Source organism: Microcebus murinus, chromosome 5 (genome assembly GCF_040939455.1).
Source record: "Microcebus murinus isolate Inina chromosome 5, M.murinus_Inina_mat1.0, whole genome shotgun sequence".
NCBI lineage: Eukaryota > Metazoa > Chordata > Mammalia > Primates > Cheirogaleidae > Microcebus > Microcebus murinus.
The window spans coordinates 20,436,591-20,456,057 of record NC_134108.1 but is presented as its reverse complement, the minus strand read 5'-3'; the positions used below and the strand labels follow the sequence as shown (position 1 = coordinate 20,456,057).

Here is a 19,467-nt window from a genome sequence, read left to right as displayed (position 1 = left end):
TACTATGGGGAATAGGTAAGGGGCACAAGTCAATGTGGACGCTATCTTCATCCCCTCTGGTCTCAGCAGAGGGGATATAAAATGAGGTTCGTCCACAAGCAGCAACCCCCGTTTTGCGCCTCAACGCAACTGCACCCCAAGACTCCCTTGCCCCGGCAGGAGACATCTGTGCAGAAAAGCACCGCCCGCCCGGGGGTGGGAACTGGGCTAGCCCCTCCCTATAGCTTCTCGCGATCGTTGAGACGCAGAGAGCTACACGGAACTTCCGGCAGCGACCCGTCAGCTCGTCGGCGATTGGTTGATTTCTACTTCCTGTTGCGTGACGTTACCGCCCGGCTCCTGGGTTTGCACGTGTGGTGAGGCCTAAAAACTTGTCCGTGAGCAGCGTTTTGGTCTCCCCTCCGACTTCCAGGGGGTAATCGCGGTTTTTTTGAGGGCGAGAGCCGCGCGGCTGCAGCATGGTGAGCAAACCTCGGTCGTTTTGCCGGCGGGGCGCTATTGTTTTGCGGAAGTCAGGCAGGTTCCGGTAATGTCAGTGGCTACTGCAGCCTTGCTTTGGGTGATGCCAGAGACTGCTTGCGGCACAGTACCCCGGAATGGGTCCCCCTCACCACCCGAGCACACTTTGCAAGTTGTAGTTCCCACGGCTGAGCTTCCCTGGGGAGAGACCTTAAGAAGATGGCCTCCCTCTTACCCTTAGCCCCGCAGCTCTGCGCGCCTGCAGTTAACTAAAAATCTGTGACAGCGGCCTCAGACGCGCCACACTGTGCTTCATGGGGTCTGGCAGAGGGAAAGTTGCTGGTCTACCCAAGAGTTGGAGTGGCAGTTGTCCACTTGGCTGTTTGTTCAGGGGGAAAGGAACTTGTGGAAGAGTCTAAGGTTGGTCCCAGAGTAAGGCCCCTTAGTTGGTTTCTACTCAGTTTAGAAAACCAAGATTGAATAGCGAAATAAGAATGTAGAAATGGTTGATAAATCTTACTAACTTTAGTTGTTTACTAACTTTTGTTGTCTTGGTTTTTTATTCACTCGTTGTTAGATGAAGTGTTTGCCCTGTTTGGAACTGTCTACTCCATATTTTCTTGTGTCAAGCATCTTGCCATTCTGGTTCCACCCCCAATGGACCTTCCCTGAGCACCTAATCTAAACTCTTAAGTCATTTGCACATCACCTTGCAAATATATTTTTTTCACCTGAAATCACTGTTTCATTGATTTTTCTTATTAAAAACAGGGAGGGACTGGGCCGGGTGCCCTGGCTCACTCTGGGAGGCCGAGGCGGGCGGCTTGCTCGAGGTCAGGAGTTCGAAACCAGCCTGAGCAAGAGCGAGACCCGGTCTCTACTATAAATAGAAAGGAATTAATTGGCCAACTAATATATATAGAAAAAATTAGCCGAGCATGGTGGCGCATGCCTGTAGTCCCAACCACTCGGGAGGCTGAGGTAGTAGGATTGCTCGAGCCCAGGAGTTTGAGGTTGCTGTGAGCTAGGCTGATGCCACGGCACTCACTCTAGCCTGGGCAAGAAAGTGAGACTCTGTCTCAAAAAAAAGAAAAAGAAAAAAAGAACAGGAACTTTATCTGACTTTCCTTCCGTTGTATTCCCAGCTCCCATAGCAAGGCCTGACACAGAGTAGATGCTCAGCAAATGTTTGTTGAAGGAAGATTAAGTGTGAATTCTGCAGAGCACAGCTGATGTTACCTGTCTTAAAAGTGTAGATTAAAAAAATCTGTTGATCCTTCACATAGCTTACTGAAGATGGACTATGGTGGTATTCACTGTTTTTTTGTTGTTGTTTTTCCTTTTTAATAATTTGTTCTGATTCTGTTCTTTTGAAGCCTCACAGGAAGAAAAAACCGTTTATAGAGAAGAAGAAAGCTGTGTCTTTTCACTTGGTCCACCGGAGCCAACGAGATCCTTTAGCAGCAGATGAGACTGCACCCCAGCGGGTTCTGTTGCCCACACAGAAAGTAGGTCCTGTTCTTTAGCCATTACATTTTTACGTGAACTATTGGTAGTCTTAATTAAATTGCTAGCCAACGGTTATTCTCAGACAGCTGACCTTCTGGGAAATAATCTGTGGCTTAATTTTCAGTACATGTGCTGATTTTTGCGTCATGCATATTTGTTTTTATTAGGAGGATTATTTGAGACATTAAAATGAACAGATCTTGTAGAGTAATGGTAAATATTTACTGAACCAGCAGCTACAGTGCTGCATGATAATTAGAGCACAGACATATGGTTAATCTCTTTTTTCCCTAAAGTTCTGCCATATCATAACCACAAACTGTATTTTGCCTCCTGGTCAGTCATCTCCTGAGATGTAAAACATGAGCTTGTGGGTTAGCTTTATAAAACGCAAGGGAATCTTGTAAGGGTTGATATGATTATTTTTAGTTAGACTGTACTTGTTAAGTATGGATAAGATGAAAGGAAGTGTCGGACATTGGCTTACCTTTTCAGTAAAGCCAATTTTGTTGCATGTTGAGATCTTTCCTTGCATATAAATATAAGAAATTGTACTTACCTTTCAAGTCCCCCCCCCCCCCCGTTTTGTCTTCTAATCTTCCAAATACATGATAAAAACAATGTGTTTCTTGACTTGAATTGTTACATCGAAATGTCTAGTGGATGAAGGAATTGTTTTCATTCCATTTTAATTTTGTGTAGCGCTCTGGTTTAGAAACTCTGTGTTTCTTGCATTTGTTCTTTGTCTTAAAAAATATAAAAATTCTTTGTCTTGCTCCTTTCAGCCAAAATGTTCATGTGCCACTTACCTCCTATTTGGAAAGCTATGCTCATTATAAGGGACCTGTGCCTTATCATTGGAAGAAGTGCTAATTCCATTTTGTTTGCTATTCAAGATAAACGATGAAGAAAGGCGAGCAGAACAGAGGAAGTATGGAGTGTTCTTTGACGATGACTATGACTACCTACAGCACCTGAAGGAACCATCTGGGCCTTCTGAGCTTATTCCCTCAAGTACCTTCAGTGCACACAGCAAGAGGGATGAGAAAGAAGAGACTTTAGTAATTCCAGTAAGGCTTTTCAGCATAAATATTTAAGTATGAGAGAGTGAGTGTGGGGGTGAATGAAGAAACCATCATTTTTAAATAAAGGTAACAGTTTGGGACAAGAAGTGATGTCCGTATAAAGAGCCCAAAGATAGGCCATGCCTCCATTTAAAACTGTATGTGTACATACATATCATCAGGAGAGAGTAGGCCATCTCTTCTCTGGTGGCAAGTGTCAAAAGTAACGGCCAGGTCTAGAACTTTTATAGATGTGGCCATGTCAGGCAACACTTTTCAGTAGGAAAAAAGCAGCCAACATTCTACATGTGAACAGCTTAGTTGTTTCATGATCATAAACTCTGTTCTAAGTTAGTACTTTTGTGGAATGTCCATATCTTTAACACTTTTATTAAAGCTACAGCTAACCATAGGAGAGAACAAATAGACTGTAATGAAATTCCTATTACTCTTTTTTTTTTTTTTTTTTTTTTTTTTTTTGAGACAGAGTCTCGCTTTGTTGTCCAGGCTAGAGTGAGTGCCGTGGCGTCAGCCTAGCTCACAGCAACCTCAAACTCCTGGGCTCGAGTGATCCTTCTGCCTCAGCCTCCCGAGTAGCTGGGACTACAGGCATGCGCCACCATGCCCGGCTAATTTTTTATATATATATCAGTTGGCCAATTAATTTCTTTCTATTTATAGTAGAGACGGGGTCTCGCTCTTGCTCAGGCTGGTTTTAAACTCCTGACCTTGAGCAATCCGCCCGCCTCGGCCTCCCAAGAGCTAGGATTACAGGCGTGAGCCACAGCGCCCGGCCTCCTATTACTCTTATAAACAAAAATGCACTATACTTTTAAGTACAAATGAGAGCACATATTTATATGAAATGACTGATTTTTTCCCCCTGTTTATGTTAAGGATGCCCATTTGTGTGCTGCTGTTATTTTTAATGTAGAGTAAATTCCCTGTGGGAAACTTTTTTATCACCTAGCACTTTAAAAAAGCAGACATTCATTAGGTTTATGGACAAAAGGGAACAGATAAAAAGGGCACTGGTTTCCCCTGTTCTTCATTCTCTAATTGTATCATGGTCTAGGCATGCCTTTCTTTAGGGACGATAGGATTGTAGCCTTTCTAGTTCATAGATTGTTGCTTAAGGAGAGTCAAAGGGTTAGGTTTCAGGATATCATCCCTAAGGAAGAGGTAGTAACTATAACTATGCATTCACTTACTAGGTTTTGTAAGGCCCCAAATCCCACCACCATACCTCTGTCATAATATTTAATATAACCAACTTCTCTACTCCTTTCCCAAGGATATATTAGTAGTAGGGTACTTATCTTATTGCCTCACTTCCTTCAAGAACCCAATGATATAGAGGGGGAGTCTAGTAGTGGCTCAACTTTATCTTAGGGAGAAAAGTTTTAAGAAAGTCTTAACTTGGCTGAATTGTATTGACCAGGAAAAAATATTAGCTTTTAATCCTTAACTCATTTTAAGTAAAAGTAATCACTAATTGGCCTTCTAACAGAATAAAGCTCTTAAATGGACACTTTGGTGATGTTTACAAGGACAGGTGAATTATATTTAAAAACAAAAATGCCCTTGGTTTTCTGTAGCATTATGCAAAAATAGGGATTGATCCCATGTACTTTTTTTTACTTTAATATGTAACAAACTCCTGAATTTGAAGAGACTAGAAATATTGAATAACTCCTAGAAACAGTGTAAGGCAGTATAGAAATAAGTGCTTGAGCAGGCCTTAACTTTTACATGAAGGTGCTACCATAGTAGAAAGTAGCTGGGCAAACTCAATATAGTTGAGAACTATTGCAACAAATAAAAAAGCAGTACTCTAGAAAGAAATCATTATATAAACTCTAGTCCTGTAGGTGATTCTTTGACTGCTTTTCAAGATTTGACAGATATCTCCCACAGGTAAATTCATTAAACACAAGCTGACCTCCTCCCCTTTTTTACCTTAAACTTCTAAGGATAATCACAGAGTACCTTTAAAACCTAAAGACTATGTAGATTTTAGCACAGTTCTAAAGAATTAATAATGTAATATACAAAACCCATTAGATTGTACACTTTTGTTTCTTTGGTTGACTTTTTCTAAAATTGTGTACTTTAAAAAGAATTGTATAGTATGTGAATTACATCTCAGTAAAACTGTTTTCTAGAAAAAATTTAAAAAAAAAAGACTACAGCAGAACAGATTTGTGCTCGTGTTTATGCTGCTGAGAAACTTATTTTGGAAGCCGTAACATTTTGCTGTGTGTAGACTTTACTCATGCTTCTCAGAGCCTTTTAATTCAGGGTGCTTCACACTAGTGAACCAGTGATGATGTATGTCCCAGCTTTATGCCTACTTAGTTGACAGAGGGCAGAATGGGTGGAGAGATACAGAGACAGATAATGTGTGGTGGTTACGCTCACATTATTAACCGGTCAAGGAAAGGAAACTAAAGCATAAGGACCAGTCAGAGAACATAGGCTAGCAGGTGTTTAAGTAGATCACAGGATGTGAAGAATGTGGAGAGTTCACACAAAGGAAGGTTCTAGGACAGTAATCAGGAAGGGCCCTTATGCAGGATGGTAGGAACTGACCTGGCCACTGAGGGTGGGTAGTATTGAAGGGAGAAAAAGGAAGATTTCAGTCAGAAAGAAGAGACATAAGCTAGTATTGTGGATCACAGCATCTGGCACATGCACACTCAGTACATTATTTTGAAGTATTACATGACAGGAACTGGACTTGATTTGCATGGTCATAATGAGTAATAGGGAGAAATTTGGACGTACAGAGTAGACCTTGAGTCTACAGAGCCTTGAAAACCAGGAGATTATGTACAGAGTGAAAAATTGAGACCTGTTTTAAATTCAGGAAGGTTACATGATAAAAATACTAAGGATGTTTAATCTGGCAGTGGGTATGAAGGTTGTATTAGGCATAGACTAGTTGAACAGTTGCTTGGTTAGCCATAAATAGGATGGTACCCAAAGGAAGGGAGTGAAATTATTGTATACAAACAAGAGACTTCAAAGGAACATAGGGACAGAAAAAAATACTTTATAACCACTGTAGGATTTAAGACACCTGACTCAAAGAAAGCTGTGTCATTACTAGAGGTTGGGACATTATCTCTAGTTTAAGATGAAAAAAATGAACTTTGTTTTTGAAGTTTCAGGTGAATGGAATTATAAGGCCTGGATTTGAATCCCAGAACCCCATGTAATGACCAGTCTCAGGCAGGTGTGCCATTTAGCCTTTCTTAGCTTTTGTTCTCCTTAACTGAAACATGCTGAGATCTCACAGGATTTGAGGATTAAATGGAATATGTACCAGAGAAAGCATTGTGAAGTAATGTAAGGAGGTTGCTTTTGAGGTGATGATGGGATTTACATGTTTTAAATATACAACCTAGAGCAGAGGTGAGAGAATACACAATGAGTTGTAACAGTTTCTGAGGAGTATGATTACTAATTACCACAAATTGGGTGACTTAAAACAATAGAAATTTAGGCCACATGCAGTGGCTTATGCCTGTAATCCCAACAATTTGGGAGGCCAAGGAAGGAGGTTTACTTTAGGCCAGGAGTTGAAGACCAGCCTGGGTAATGTAGTGAGACCCTATTTCTACAAAAAATTAAAAAAATGTAATGGGGCATAGTGATGTGAGTCTGTAGCACTAGCTACTTTGCAGGCTGAGGCAGGAGGATTGCTTGAGCTCAGGAGTTTGAGGCTGCAGTGAACTATGATTGTGCCACTGCACTGCAACCTGGGCGACAGACCCCATCTCAAAAAAATCCCATTCTAGAAATGTCCTTTAGACCTTGAAAAGGAGAAAAGTGAGAGGTATTATCAGAGGGAGAGAATGAGCCTCATCTGTGAGTAGGGAGGGGCTTTGGCTATACTCTGGGCCTCAGGTGTGAACTACAGGAGAGACATGGAAGTCATGTGCCTTTACAGTAGTCAGGAACAGAAAGTAAGCTGCAGGAGAAAACCTGACTATGTACATCTTCCCTGCAGCCTAGAAGTCCAGCACAACAACCTATTTTTGTTTCAGTGCAACGTCAAAAAAAATTTCTGTGTTACAGGTAAAAATGAACAAGCTTTACCTTCCAATGATGATATGAGAGTTAGGAAGAACTATTTCTAGGGTATGGAAAATCTAGTTTCCATATGAGGGTGGTTAATCATTTAGACTAACTACTTGCATACTTTGTACCTGCTATGATTTCTACTCATTTATCTGGCCCTTTCTGCCTTTCTGAAGTTCAGCATTTAGGTAATAAGACAGGAGAATGGTGGGTATGGAAAATTGTATTTTCCCGCGATGGCCACAATAATACCTCTGGCCCACATGTTCTCCTACAGTATGCCCTTTGCACTCTCCTGTCAAGAAGTAGAGCTAATTTCTTCCCTCTTGAATCTTGTGCTGGCATTACGATTTGCCTGTAACTAATAGAATGTAGTGGGAGTGGAGCTGGGTGCCCTCCAAAGTTGGATCAGAAAAGGCCATGTAGCTTTTACCTGATTATCTTGAGACACTCACTCTTGGGGAAGCCAGCCAGCATATAAGAAGTGTGACAGCTCTGGGCCCACCATGCTGAAGAAGCCATGGATAGGTAGTTAGGTGGGCGGCCCCAATTGAACTCAGCCTCTAAGCCATCCCTATCAAGACACCAGACATGTTATAGAATCCATCTTGGAACCTCCAGAGTAGCCTATCTGTCAGCTGAGTAACATCGAGTGACCTCAGTCCACCTCAAGAAGAACAGAAGAAATCCTGTCTCTTTAAAAAAAAAAAAAACCCACAAATTTATAGTATCACAGTTCTGCAGCCCAGAAGTTCCAAAGTCAAGATATCAGCAGGGTGTTTTCTTGGGAGAATCTGTTGCATTCCTCACTCCTAGCTTCTGGTGGTTGCTGGTAGTCAATCCTTGGATTTCCTTGGCTTATAGATACATCGCTCCAGTCTACCTCTATCTTTACATGGCATTCTCCCCATGTGTCTGTCTGTCCTCACATGACGTTCTTATAAGGGAACACCCTGATCTAGTATGGCTCAACTGATTACATTTGCAAGGACCCTATTCCAAATAGGGCCACAGTCTGAAGTTCTGAGTGGTTGTGAATTTTCGTGGGACACTTTTAATCCAGTACGGTAGTTCACAAGTATTTCCAAATAAGTCTAATTGTGTAATTGCTTTTTTTTAAGAGCACTGGAATTAAGTTGCCTTCATCAGTGTTTGCATCAGAGTTTGAGGAAGATGTTGGATTATTAAATAAAGCAGCTCCAGTTTCAGGTGTGTTTAGTTTCTTTAACTTTTCATGTGGATAAATCTGTGCGTTGCAAAAAGAAATGTAGAGTAATTATATAGGATTTTTCAATGCCTTATAAAGTATTGAAACAATTGAGGTGTGTCTAGAATTAAGATAAGAGATTATTAGGAAGGAGTGAATGTGATCCTTGTTCTCCTGTACTGCTGCCATCAAATTCTTACATCCATAGAGTTCTGTTTGGAGAGAAAAGTCAAAAAACTATTGGTGATCTAGTAGGGGAATTTTAACGTTCACCTAATCTCTCACAAGGATAATGTATTCATTATTTAAATAGTGTAATTTTGAAAAATCTGTTTTTCAGAATTTCTCCTAAGAGTATACAAGTATTTTATAGAAATTCATTTTATCATTTACTTCAGATACACTAAAAACAATTTTTTTAAAAATTTTCAGTACCAGTATTTAGAACAAACACAAAAGACCACAGAAGTGGTGTTTGGTATTTTCCCCTAAATTGCCTTAATTGTTGACTAATGCTTGCCCTGTGGCATTCATTCATTGTTTTATGCTACAGACTTTTGAGTTGCCACTGTGTGGCAGTCTTGGGATTAAGCCAGAATAAAGCATAGTCCCTAATCTCAAGGAATTTACCTCATTTGGGCAATTACAATTACAGTACAGGTGGATAAACACTACTGGGTTGAGGGGCACCAAACCCAGCCTGAGGGAGTTAGGCATGGCTTCCTAAAGGAAAGTGATGTCCAGGTTGATTTCTTGAGTAGAAGTTAGGCAGGTGGAAGGAGGAGGGAGATGTGGGGAAGTGAGAATATTTCAAATAGAGGCCTATGTGCAAAAAAGCAAAAGAACGTGACTGTGCGTCACTGCATATAATTTAACATACCCACAAGGAAGGATATGGATTAAAAAGAAATGAGGCTGGAGAGTTAAGCAGTGGCCATGCAGAGGGTGTCAGAGGCCACATCAGATTTTAAGCTTGGACTTGAATGTTTTTCTTGAATTCTAGAATTTTTGCAGGTGGAAGAATATAGCTAAAGGAACAGGTAAGGATTTATTAAAATCTCATAGTCAGAAAAAACTAAAAGGGTAACAGTCTGTAGATATTTGAGTTGCTTCTAACAGATGAATTTAAATCCCAGTTCTTTCCTGCAGGTGAAAGCTTTGAATTTTTCTAAATAGACAAAGCTTAATATTACAGATCTGTAATAGAAGAGTATTTTTACCAGTGGATATTAAAGGAAAGAGATTGTTTCTTTTTTTTTAACTTGGAATTAGTAAAAGTTAATTACTTTAAATCTATTCTTCACTAAACTGAACTTCTTAAAGTTCTTAATCATGCTTTTATCCTCAATACATAAAAAGAATTTGGCATATTATAGACACTCAGATTGTTAAGTGAATGAATCGTGCTTTCTTGAGAATCATTGCTCAATTTTTATTTTCCTTCTAGGACCTCGACTGGATTTTGATCCTGACATTGTTGCAGCTCTTGATGATGATTTTGATTTTGATAATCCAGATAATCTGCTTGAGGATGACTTTATTCTTCAGGCCAATAAGCCTACAAGAGAGGAAGAGGGAATGGATATACAGTATGTGTGGTTTGTTTCAAACCAGAGATGACCTGTTAATTCTTCAGTGGGATGGTAGCCATATCTCTTCAAATATTACAGCTGGAAGAGATTTTTTAGAACATTTAATCTGAGACTTTTGTTATTTCAGAGCAGAAAATGTGAGCATAAGGTCTTTATGAGCTATTGACAGGGACTAATGTCCAAGGGTCCTGATTGTCACTTCATTGCTTTTCCAACCATACCAGATAGCTTCACTGTTCCTGCCTAAACAAGAACCATTTCTGAAACACGTTCTGATTTTACTTATGTAAAGTTGTTTTGTTCTGTTATTTTTTAAATTGTTTTGACAGGTAATTTATGACTGTTTGACTTTAGGAAATCTGAGGATGAGGATGAGTGGGAAGATGTGGATGATGAGAGGGGAAGAGGCAGTGATGCTGATGACTGTGACTCTGTGGGCCCATTATCAGACGACGATGGTATGTTTGCCCCTGGAAAACCTCACGGAGCTGTAGAAAATCACTTTTTCTGGGATGAAGAAACGAAAAGTCGCTTCACAGAGTATTCTATGACTTCCTCAGTCATGAGGAGAAATGAACAGCTGACTCTTCATGATGAGAGGTTTGAGAAGGTAAGATCCCAAAACAAAGGGACATTTTAATACTGTCTACTGGTAAATTTTATTTTAAAAAAAGAGATTGTGACCAAAAGCTAAAATTTTCGGTATTAGAAACAATCTGTCTCTTTATAAAAATAAAGCATAAAACCACCCAGTTTTGAGTCTGGAAAGAATTTGTATAGGTCAAAGGAGAGTTGGCTGATCAAAATTACTGCCTTTCCTCTTTGAGTTCTTGATTCTGAATTTCTCTAACTGCAGTCCTCAAGGTCATGCTGTTTTCCAAAAAAAAAATGGCCTGAGCGTAAACAAAATTTTATTTCATTCAATTTCTCATATCTGGAGTTTTCAGACATAACACTAGGAAATAGAATGAAAATAGAGAGTAGTAGGGTGCTTTGTAAGCACGAATTGTCATGTACTGTGTCTGATGCTATTTTGGCAGGCTCACTCCAGGGCTGATGAACCCGTCCTGTAGCTTGTCTATGCAGGTTCTCTATCCTATTTTTATGTAGCACTCAGCACCTTCTGATATCATCTCTAATGTGCTGCTTTATTATATTGTGTATAGATAGGTTTGTCTCTGAATAGAATGAATTCTCCAAGGGCAGAGGTTTTGGACATTCCAAGCCCTAAAGTGGTGTCTGACATCTATTAATAGTAAAAATGCAAACTATTTAATAAATGATGAATAAATGAAGGAATGGTTCCTTCAAAAATAAATCTAAGATAAAGGTTCTGACTTTGCTACCTGCTCACTAAATACTAGCTTTCTTCTCTAAAGAGAGGCAAACTGTTAACTACAAATAATCTCACTCTTTAGAAAGAGATATGTCACCGGCTCCTTACTCTTTGACAAAGAGTTATAAACAGTGTTAACATTTGAATAATGCAGTAAATATCATCTAAACAAGAATGAAATTTATACATTAGCAGGAAACCACTCAGTTACATAGATCTCTTTCTTTCAAATTCCTTGGTTATACAAACTATCGTCAAAACATTCTGAGGTAGAGATATTTGCCTAGAATTTTGTTCTCTGAGCTAATTAGAATAACTGCCTTTCATTTCCATGTTAAATGGAAGCTTATTTTTAGTCTAAATGTAAATGTTTAAAAGTACTGGGCAGAAATGTCTTCCACATTCTATTGCTATGATGATAAATCCCTACTAATATTTTAATGGTAGTTGTGACCTTATGATAATGCTTAAATATTGTATAGGAATAAAATTAATGTAAAAACATTTAAATGCTGTGGTCCTAATGAGTACATTTGTTTTTCATTATATCTTTTCTCTGTTCATATTCAAGTTTTATGAGCAATATGATGATGATGAAATTGGAGCTCTGGATAATGCTGAATTGGAAGGTTCCATTCAAGTAGACAGCAATCGCTTACAGGAAGTTTTGAGTGACTACTATAAAGAGATGGCAGAGAAGTACAGTGACTTTTCTTTTTCTTATTTAGCTGCTTTTTCTTAAATCTCCAAATAAAGTCTATAGTTCTACAACTGAATTGAGGGAAAAAATCTACCTAGTCAGATTCAATATTAAGGAAATGATACATGTTTCATAAACATTGGCGTGTGTGTCAAGCCACACACACATATATGTATATAATCTCATCTGTTTTGCCTACATTTTGGTATTAAGAATTCTGAAGCAGAATGTGATAGTGGGAACATACTGGGAACCACCACCTTTTCTGGTTATTTTTGAGACAGGGTCCAGGCTGGAATACAGTGGTTGGGATCATAGCTCACTATAGTCTTGAACTTCAGGGCTTAAAAGGTAATCCTGATTGAGCCTCCCAGAGTGCTGGGATTATGGATAGGCATGAGCCACCGCACCCAGCCTGTATTTTTTACTTGAGAAGAATCATGGTGCAGTAACTGAGGATTAGAGTCGGAAATATGAAGACACATTCCAGTTGGAGAATAAGATGGTGCTCCTAGCCTTTTTGGCTGAAGAATTATTCTGACTTATAAGTACCTACTTTCTTTTGAAATGCCAAGTGTTCTGAGAAGTAGGTATTTATATCGTATGGAAAGATAAAGGTTTGTCTCTCCAGCTGCATTAGCAGAACTGACTAGCCAATTATTTTGGCAGGTCGGCACCCACCTCAAGGTGACTTTTCTGAGAGAAACTATAATGTAGTGTTTAAATCTACTTAAAAGGTTTGGTGTTCCGTGACCACCATAATATGTAGATCCCACAACAGGACAAGGAACAACATACTTTGAGTGAATTATTTGAATACTTTGGAGAAAGACCCATGGACTAATGTTTTTCTAGGCTTAAAACCCGTTTTCTTGGGATAGTTGCTATCTTATTTAATGTATTATAACCATGCAAAGACACACATAAATCTTGACTACCTATCAGTATAATGAATATACATAATGCACTGGAAGGAAGAGGCAAGAGTGGGTAGAGCAAAGTTTGATGAGAAATGACAAGACAGGGGCACAGAATTATGTGGGTTATAAAAATTGCCGTTTCCATAACTCTTTAAGTGCACTTTTAGTGACATATTGTATAATAATGGGTGTTTCTTTTTTCCCCCATTCTCTGTCTTCATTTTTAAAAACTCAACCAAAGTTGTGTAAAGTTGAATACTCTTGAACCTTTTGAGGATCAAGACCTGCCAATGAATGAGCTCAATGAGTCTGAGGACGAAGAGATTGTTACTGTAGTTCTTGAAGAAGCCAAAGAAAAGTGGGATTGTGAATCCATTTGTAGTAAGTATATTAGCAGTCACTTTAAAGTATGTTAAAGTATGAAGTATATCAACTTTGATAAAGTACATATATAAGTAGAAGTGAAGCTTTTAGGGAATTTATGAAGATGATTTGGAAAGAGTAATATTCTTATTACTAAGTTGTAAGCAACTTATAAAACATTTATAAGAGACTTTAGTGTTTTGTACTATGAAAACACCAAGGTCAGGGATATAGTAGGAAATCAGTAATTTTTGCTGAACTAAAAGTGTACTTATTGATACATGGTTTTTGTTTTTGCTTTTTTTTAGGTACCTACTCAAATTTATACAACCATCCACAGCTTATCAAGTATCAACCAAAGGTAAAGTGCTAGTCTGTTGAGCTATCTATTTAAAGTACGCAGTGCAGAAAATAGAGTATAAAAATTTTCTTATGGTAACTTTATCCTTTTGTGCCTAGCAGTGCTATTAGGAAAAGCACCAACAGTGTGTCATTAATGAACTATTTTTTATAGGAATGGGAAATAACTCTAGTGCCATTTTATCTTTATTTCAGCCCAAACAAATCCGAATATCTTCTAAAACAGGAATACCTCTCAATGTCTTACCCAAAAAAGGACTCACAGCAAAGCAAGCTGAACGAATGCAGATGATTAATGGCAGTGATCTGCCTAAGGCATCAACCCAACCACGTTCTAAAAATGAAAGCAAAGAAGACAAAAGAGCAAGAAAGCAAGCTATAAAAGAAGAGCGCAAGGTAAGATATATTTTTTCAAATGTGAGATTTACAAAGAGCTAGTGGAGGGGAAGTTATTGGAATTTTCTTTTGTAAAAGTCTGTTTCAGTTTAAAGATTGGAATAACACGAGTATATTCTTGTATAGGAACGAAGAGTGGAGAGGAAAGCTAATAAACTGGCATTTAAACTGGAGAAAAGAAGGCAGGAAAAGGAGCTACTGAACTTGAAGAAGAACGTTGAGGGTCTGAAGCTATAGATGGTGGGACGTTTAGGATAAGGCACATTTCCTAGTAAGAGCTCTTCATTATGTTCGGTAATCAACTAAGATGTTCAGAAAGACAAAACTGTATGCTCTGCCATTTTTACTGGCAGATATTGAAGAGAAAAATACAATATTGTATTATTTTTATACCAGCAAGTTTCCCCTGCCACCTGTGTTGTAAATATTGTAATATTTTTAAGTTTAATATTAGAAGCTTAGATTTGCTCTGAAATAATTGACTTCATGAATGTGAAATGTTAGGATAAATTAAAGGAAAATATCTTCATAACTTGAATTGGTGTATTCATTTATTTGTATGGTCGTCATAGTTGTTTTTTGCAGATGTTCTCAAATATTTCTTTGAAACCTCTCCATGCCTTTTCAGGAATTACATGGTTTAATTTGCTCTAAGTAGAAAAGTGGCCTGGTTAAACTCAATTTTGAAATGCTGAGTTTGTTCTGTTCAGTGGTAAGATGAGTTTTCCTGAGAAGGTTCCACGGGTAGTAAGCTAAGTTTTCCCTTGCTGTAGACAAAGAACTATTTCAAAAAGGATGGTGAAAATGAATTCATATTTCCTGTTATATCACTGGATGACTGACTTTTGGGATTTAGGAACAGTGAAGGCAGGAAACCAAATAGTAGAAATCATCAAGAAAGCTGCTTTTGGCTTCAGTGAGTCCCTAGCTCAAAACCAGAAATATTTACTTCAGTTTAAACTGGAAGACTTGTCTTTTCAACTTTTATTTAATGTGTTTGGAACCATTCATACTTGATTTAAAATAAATAGTTGAAAACTTTCCCTGTTTTTGAGAAGTTGTTTTTAATTTCTTTAAACTTGTTCAAGGCTTAGGCAATGACACCATCACAATTGTTAATTATTTGGTAAACTGTGACTTTTTGTAACAGACAGTTAGTGGCCCCTATATATGTGTCCCTAGCTAATGTGTTGTTATCTGGACTGGGCTGTAAAAATCTGTGGACACTGTTGGGTCTGAGTTAGGAACAGAATGGCTGAGTCAGGACCATTTTTGGCAGGTGAGCTGCATTTCATATCTAAATTATTAGAAAGTGTCTTCATCTGTAATCATGATTGTGGCTTTTCCAAGAGTAGTAGGTATTCACTTCTACAATGTGTATTAAATTTAAATCTGAGTAAATTATTGCAGAATTTTTAAAAGAGTTGTAAAACACAATAGCATTGGATATTCTACCAACATTGATTAGAAAAAACTTAGCTGAAGAGCTTGTCATTACAGAAGTAGGATACTGGAGCAAGTGTATCTAAATGCCAGCCTATGAAGCAAAGGGTCAGGTGATGGTTTATGTTAGTACTGAGAGTGTAAATTCTAAAAGAATTGACCATTTATTTTGGTAGCTTTCTCAAAACCAGCAAGAGTCTTAAAGACATTGGATGTTACTTTGTTGTGGTGTTATTCAAATTCCACCTTAGGAGCTGCTTAATTTCACTGTACCTGACCCACAGGGTTTAAGTCCACATATATAGTTCGCAACTAAGAGAATGTGACTCAGCCACCCACAAGTCTTGATGAAGCATATTGTGATTTAGGTTGATTATATTCCAGACTTAAAGATCTTAATTTTATTCTGGAGAACAAATTCATAATATTTTAATGAGTTTTCTAATATTTTAGTTATCTATAAACAATGGCTGGGAACTGAACATAAAAGCTCCATGCTAAGTGTTGTGAGTCCACAGATTTAAGAGGGTTTTTACCCTCAGGAACCACATCATCTGAGGGGCAGAATACATGCAGTGACGGGTAAGTCATGATATTGTCTCTGATAAGTTCTGCTTGTCATGAGGATCTTGGTACTCGTTCCCCTGAAGTGCTCTTACTATAGACAAACCTTCCTCAAGGTTGGTGATCAGTCGTCACCTTCTCTATAGGCTTTTCCCTGAGCATGCATATAGAAATAGCACACACGTCCCTCCCCTGCATCCTTTATCCTCCCTCCCTGCTCTGTGTTCTCCAGAACACCTGTTGGCATAGCGGACTTGTTTTTCAGTCTCCTCTCGCTAGAGCAGACCTTTCTTGGCGACAGAAAGTTTTGTGTACTGCTTTATTGCCAGGCTCTGGAACAGTGCCTGGCATTTGGTATACAGTCACTAAGTAGTGTATGAATTAATGGAGAGACAGGAAAAGATTTCAGAAAAGAATTATATAAACATGCAACAGTAGGACCTAGATTCACTGGAGTCGGCCATGAGAAAGGCCTGAGAGATTTGGGGGTGGGGGTGCAAAATCATGAGGGATTTGTCTGTTGTATTTTAAACCTACTTTGTTTAAGCACTGTCCATGATTGGTTTAAAACCACTTTGTCATATTTTAGTGCCACAGTGTAAGTTGGTCCCAATAAAACCATTGTAAGTTGAAAATATGGTAAATTGAAAATGCTTTTAATGCACCTAACCTACTGCATGTCATAGCTTAGCCCGGCCTATCTTAAATGTGCTCAGAACACTTAAATTAGCCTACAGTTGGGCAAAATCATCTGGCAACACAGCGCACTATAGAGTATCTGCGTTTTGCCCTCTTGGTCGTGTGGCTGATGGGGGAGTGCTGCTCCCTGTTGCTGCCCAGCGTCACAGAGTAGTCTACCACTTACTACCAAATGTGAATCACTTTCACACTATGCAGTCTAGGTATCTTAAATGCTATTAGCATTTGTGTGTATTATCTATAATGTCCTGTATCCACACTTCCATTGTGATGTCAGCAGATTAGCTCAGGTGAAGGACAGAACTCCTAGCCATTTTGTGACTTTACAGTTACATTTTCTATGCTTTCACGTTGCTGCTTCATGTGTGTTGACATTGGTATGCTTTACCAAGCTTGTTTGTTCCAGTTACAGGGCAAGACAAGGTAAGAATTCTAGTGGCCTTGACATTTTAATTGTGAAACGTATGGGTGAATGTATAAAGAACGCAAGCCCACTATTCAAATTAGGAAATAGAAGATAGTCACCTTATAGGTCTATCCTCACTTTTATTTAACTCTTTCCCCTCAGGTAACTCTTAGGTACTATCCAGGCTGTTAATACAGGTTGAGCATCCCTAATCCAAAATCTAAAAAGCTCCAAAATCTAAAACTTTTTGACTGCTGACATGATGCCATAAATGAAAAATTCCACAGAAAGGTATTTAATGCAAACTTTGTTTCATGCACAAAATTATTGAAAGTGTCATAAAGTTATCTTCAGGCTATGTGTATAGGTGGTATATGAAACAAATTTTGTGTGTTTAGACTTGGGTACTGTCCACAAGATATCTTATTACATATATGCAAATATTCCAAAGCCCCTCAAAAAATCCAAAGTTCAGAACACTTATGGTCTCATGCATTTTGGATAGGAAATAATCTGTATTACGCATTTCCTTTTTTAACCACCTGTATGGTATCTCTAAACACAGTATCTTATTTATTTTTGAACAACTGAGAAATAAGCACAAACCTAGCTTTATGAGGACAATATTTGCTACTATTATATCAAGGTGTCCTAGAGATGATGAACTGAACAGTCCCTGGGTATGACGTCTGCTTCCAGAGTTTACAAGAGTTCCATGTGCAGATGTCAGTGAGCAAGGTGATAAGTGAGTCCTAGGAAACACAAGTTACCACAGTTGGGGCATCCTGGATCTGCAGCAATATACTTAGAGGATTGTATGCTTGTTTTATATTTTCTGCTTCTAAGCTCACTGTGACCTACCTCTGTCTCTCAAGATGAATGCAGAGCCTTCCTGTGGGGTGAAATGAGTGTCCTCAGCTATCTAGATGTCAGGATATGAAGGAGAGAGCAGGGACTTCATTGGAACAGGGCTAAACAAGCCAAGTATAGAACATGATAGGAATCTGATATACTTTGTCCTAAGATTACAAAGGCAGTGAATGTCTTGGTCATGATAGTCTTGCCTTCAACGTGTCTGTCTCTTGAATCACACACCTCCAACCTAGACCGGTTACTCTACAGTTCTGGTACCCAGCTGTCATCCTGGGAGTGCCCTCCTCTCCATCCAGTGTTGAATTGCCTTTTCCTGTATCTTTTACTCACATTTTTGCAGATCACATCCTCCAGCAATTCACAAGATGGGATATGTGGGATGTAAACTTTTTGAGAACTTGGATGTTTAGAAATGTATTCTACTCCCAGTTGGATTGGTAGCTTGACTGGGTATAGAATTCTAGCTGCAGATTATTTTACCTCAGAAGCTTAATAGATTTTCTCCATTAATTTCCATTTCCAATTTTGCTGTTTGGGAATCTGAAGCCATTCTGATTCCTGATAGTTTGTATGTAATTGGTCTTTTCTCTGGAAGTCTGTAGAATCTCTATCTTCAGTGTTCTGAAACTTCACAATGATGTTTGTTGTAGATCTAGTTTTATCCATTGTACTGGGTCCTTTCAACCAGGAGCCTGATGTCCTTCACTTCTAGAAACTGTTAAAAATGTATTTGCTTCATTGTATTTTCTCCTTTTTCCCTCTTGAACTTGTGTTATTTGGAGCAGAACTATCTGGACTGGTATTCTAATTCACTCATGTTTCTTTCCCATTTTCCCGCCATTTTACTCTTTCTGGGAGATTTCCCTAATTTTATCTTCCAACCTTCTATTGAGTTTTTCATTTCTTTTATAAGACTTCTTTTCATTTCCAAGAGCTTTAATTTTCCTTTAAATTGCTTTTTTGTCTGTTTGGACTTACATATTAGAGGCTTTCCTTAGATCTTTGGAAATTCCTGTCTGCTCATGATTAAGGTTGGAGGAAAAATTCACTAGAAATTGTGAATGAGTAAGTAGCATTTGATGACTGAGCTTTACCGTAAGGTCATCTGGGTGAGCTGTTTGGGAATCTCCCAATATTGTTATCTTTAGATATTTCATCACAAAATGGTTAGATTCCCAGGGAAGTTTCATTCTGCCTTGAAGATAAGGATCTTCCAGGTAGAGTTCTATAAGCAAAGTAGAGGAAGATGGGCATGGTGGTATTCTCTGCTTTCAGTATCACTATCCATGAGATTATTCACTAGATCGTATATATGTACACATATACATGTATATAGAGACACGCATGCATATATAGTTGAACGTCATTATTTATGGATTCCCTATTTGCAAACTCATCTCACTAAAAATGTACTTACAAGACCAACATCAATACATGTGGCACATTTACAGTCATTGGCATACATGCACATAGTGGTAATGTTGAGTCTT

The 19,467-nt window shown here is 38.6% G+C and overlaps 2 protein-coding genes across 6 annotated transcripts in view; both read left to right on the top strand.

The window, feature by feature from the left end:
- The first annotated feature begins 296 nt into the window (after window positions 1-296).
- On the top strand, window positions 297-14,524 carry LTV1 (LTV1 ribosome biogenesis factor). Its single transcript, XM_012752453.2, has 11 exons — window positions 297-461; window positions 1,836-1,967; window positions 2,865-3,038; window positions 8,240-8,327; window positions 9,773-9,914; window positions 10,272-10,527; window positions 11,825-11,952; window positions 13,115-13,254; window positions 13,545-13,597; window positions 13,792-13,992; window positions 14,119-14,524. Exons 1-11 carry the CDS (start codon window positions 459-461, stop codon window positions 14,227-14,229), a joined length of 1,428 nt encoding a protein of 475 aa, XP_012607907.2. The 5' UTR covers window positions 297-458; the 3' UTR covers window positions 14,230-14,524.
- Window positions 14,525-14,657: 133 nt separating this feature from the next.
- Window positions 14,658-19,467, top strand: part of ZC2HC1B (zinc finger C2HC-type containing 1B) — a 50,117-nt gene continuing 45,307 nt past the window's right edge. For all 5 annotated transcript variants that reach the window (XR_001151094.3, XR_012919262.1, XM_012752541.3 and 2 more), the window contains exon 1: window positions 14,658-15,271. Coding sequence is in view for 3 of the 5 variants with exons in the window: in XM_012752541.3 (XP_012607995.1) it covers window positions 15,244-15,271 (28 nt within the window). In the remaining 2 variants the exon portion in view is untranslated. The remainder of the gene's footprint in view (window positions 15,272-19,467) is intronic.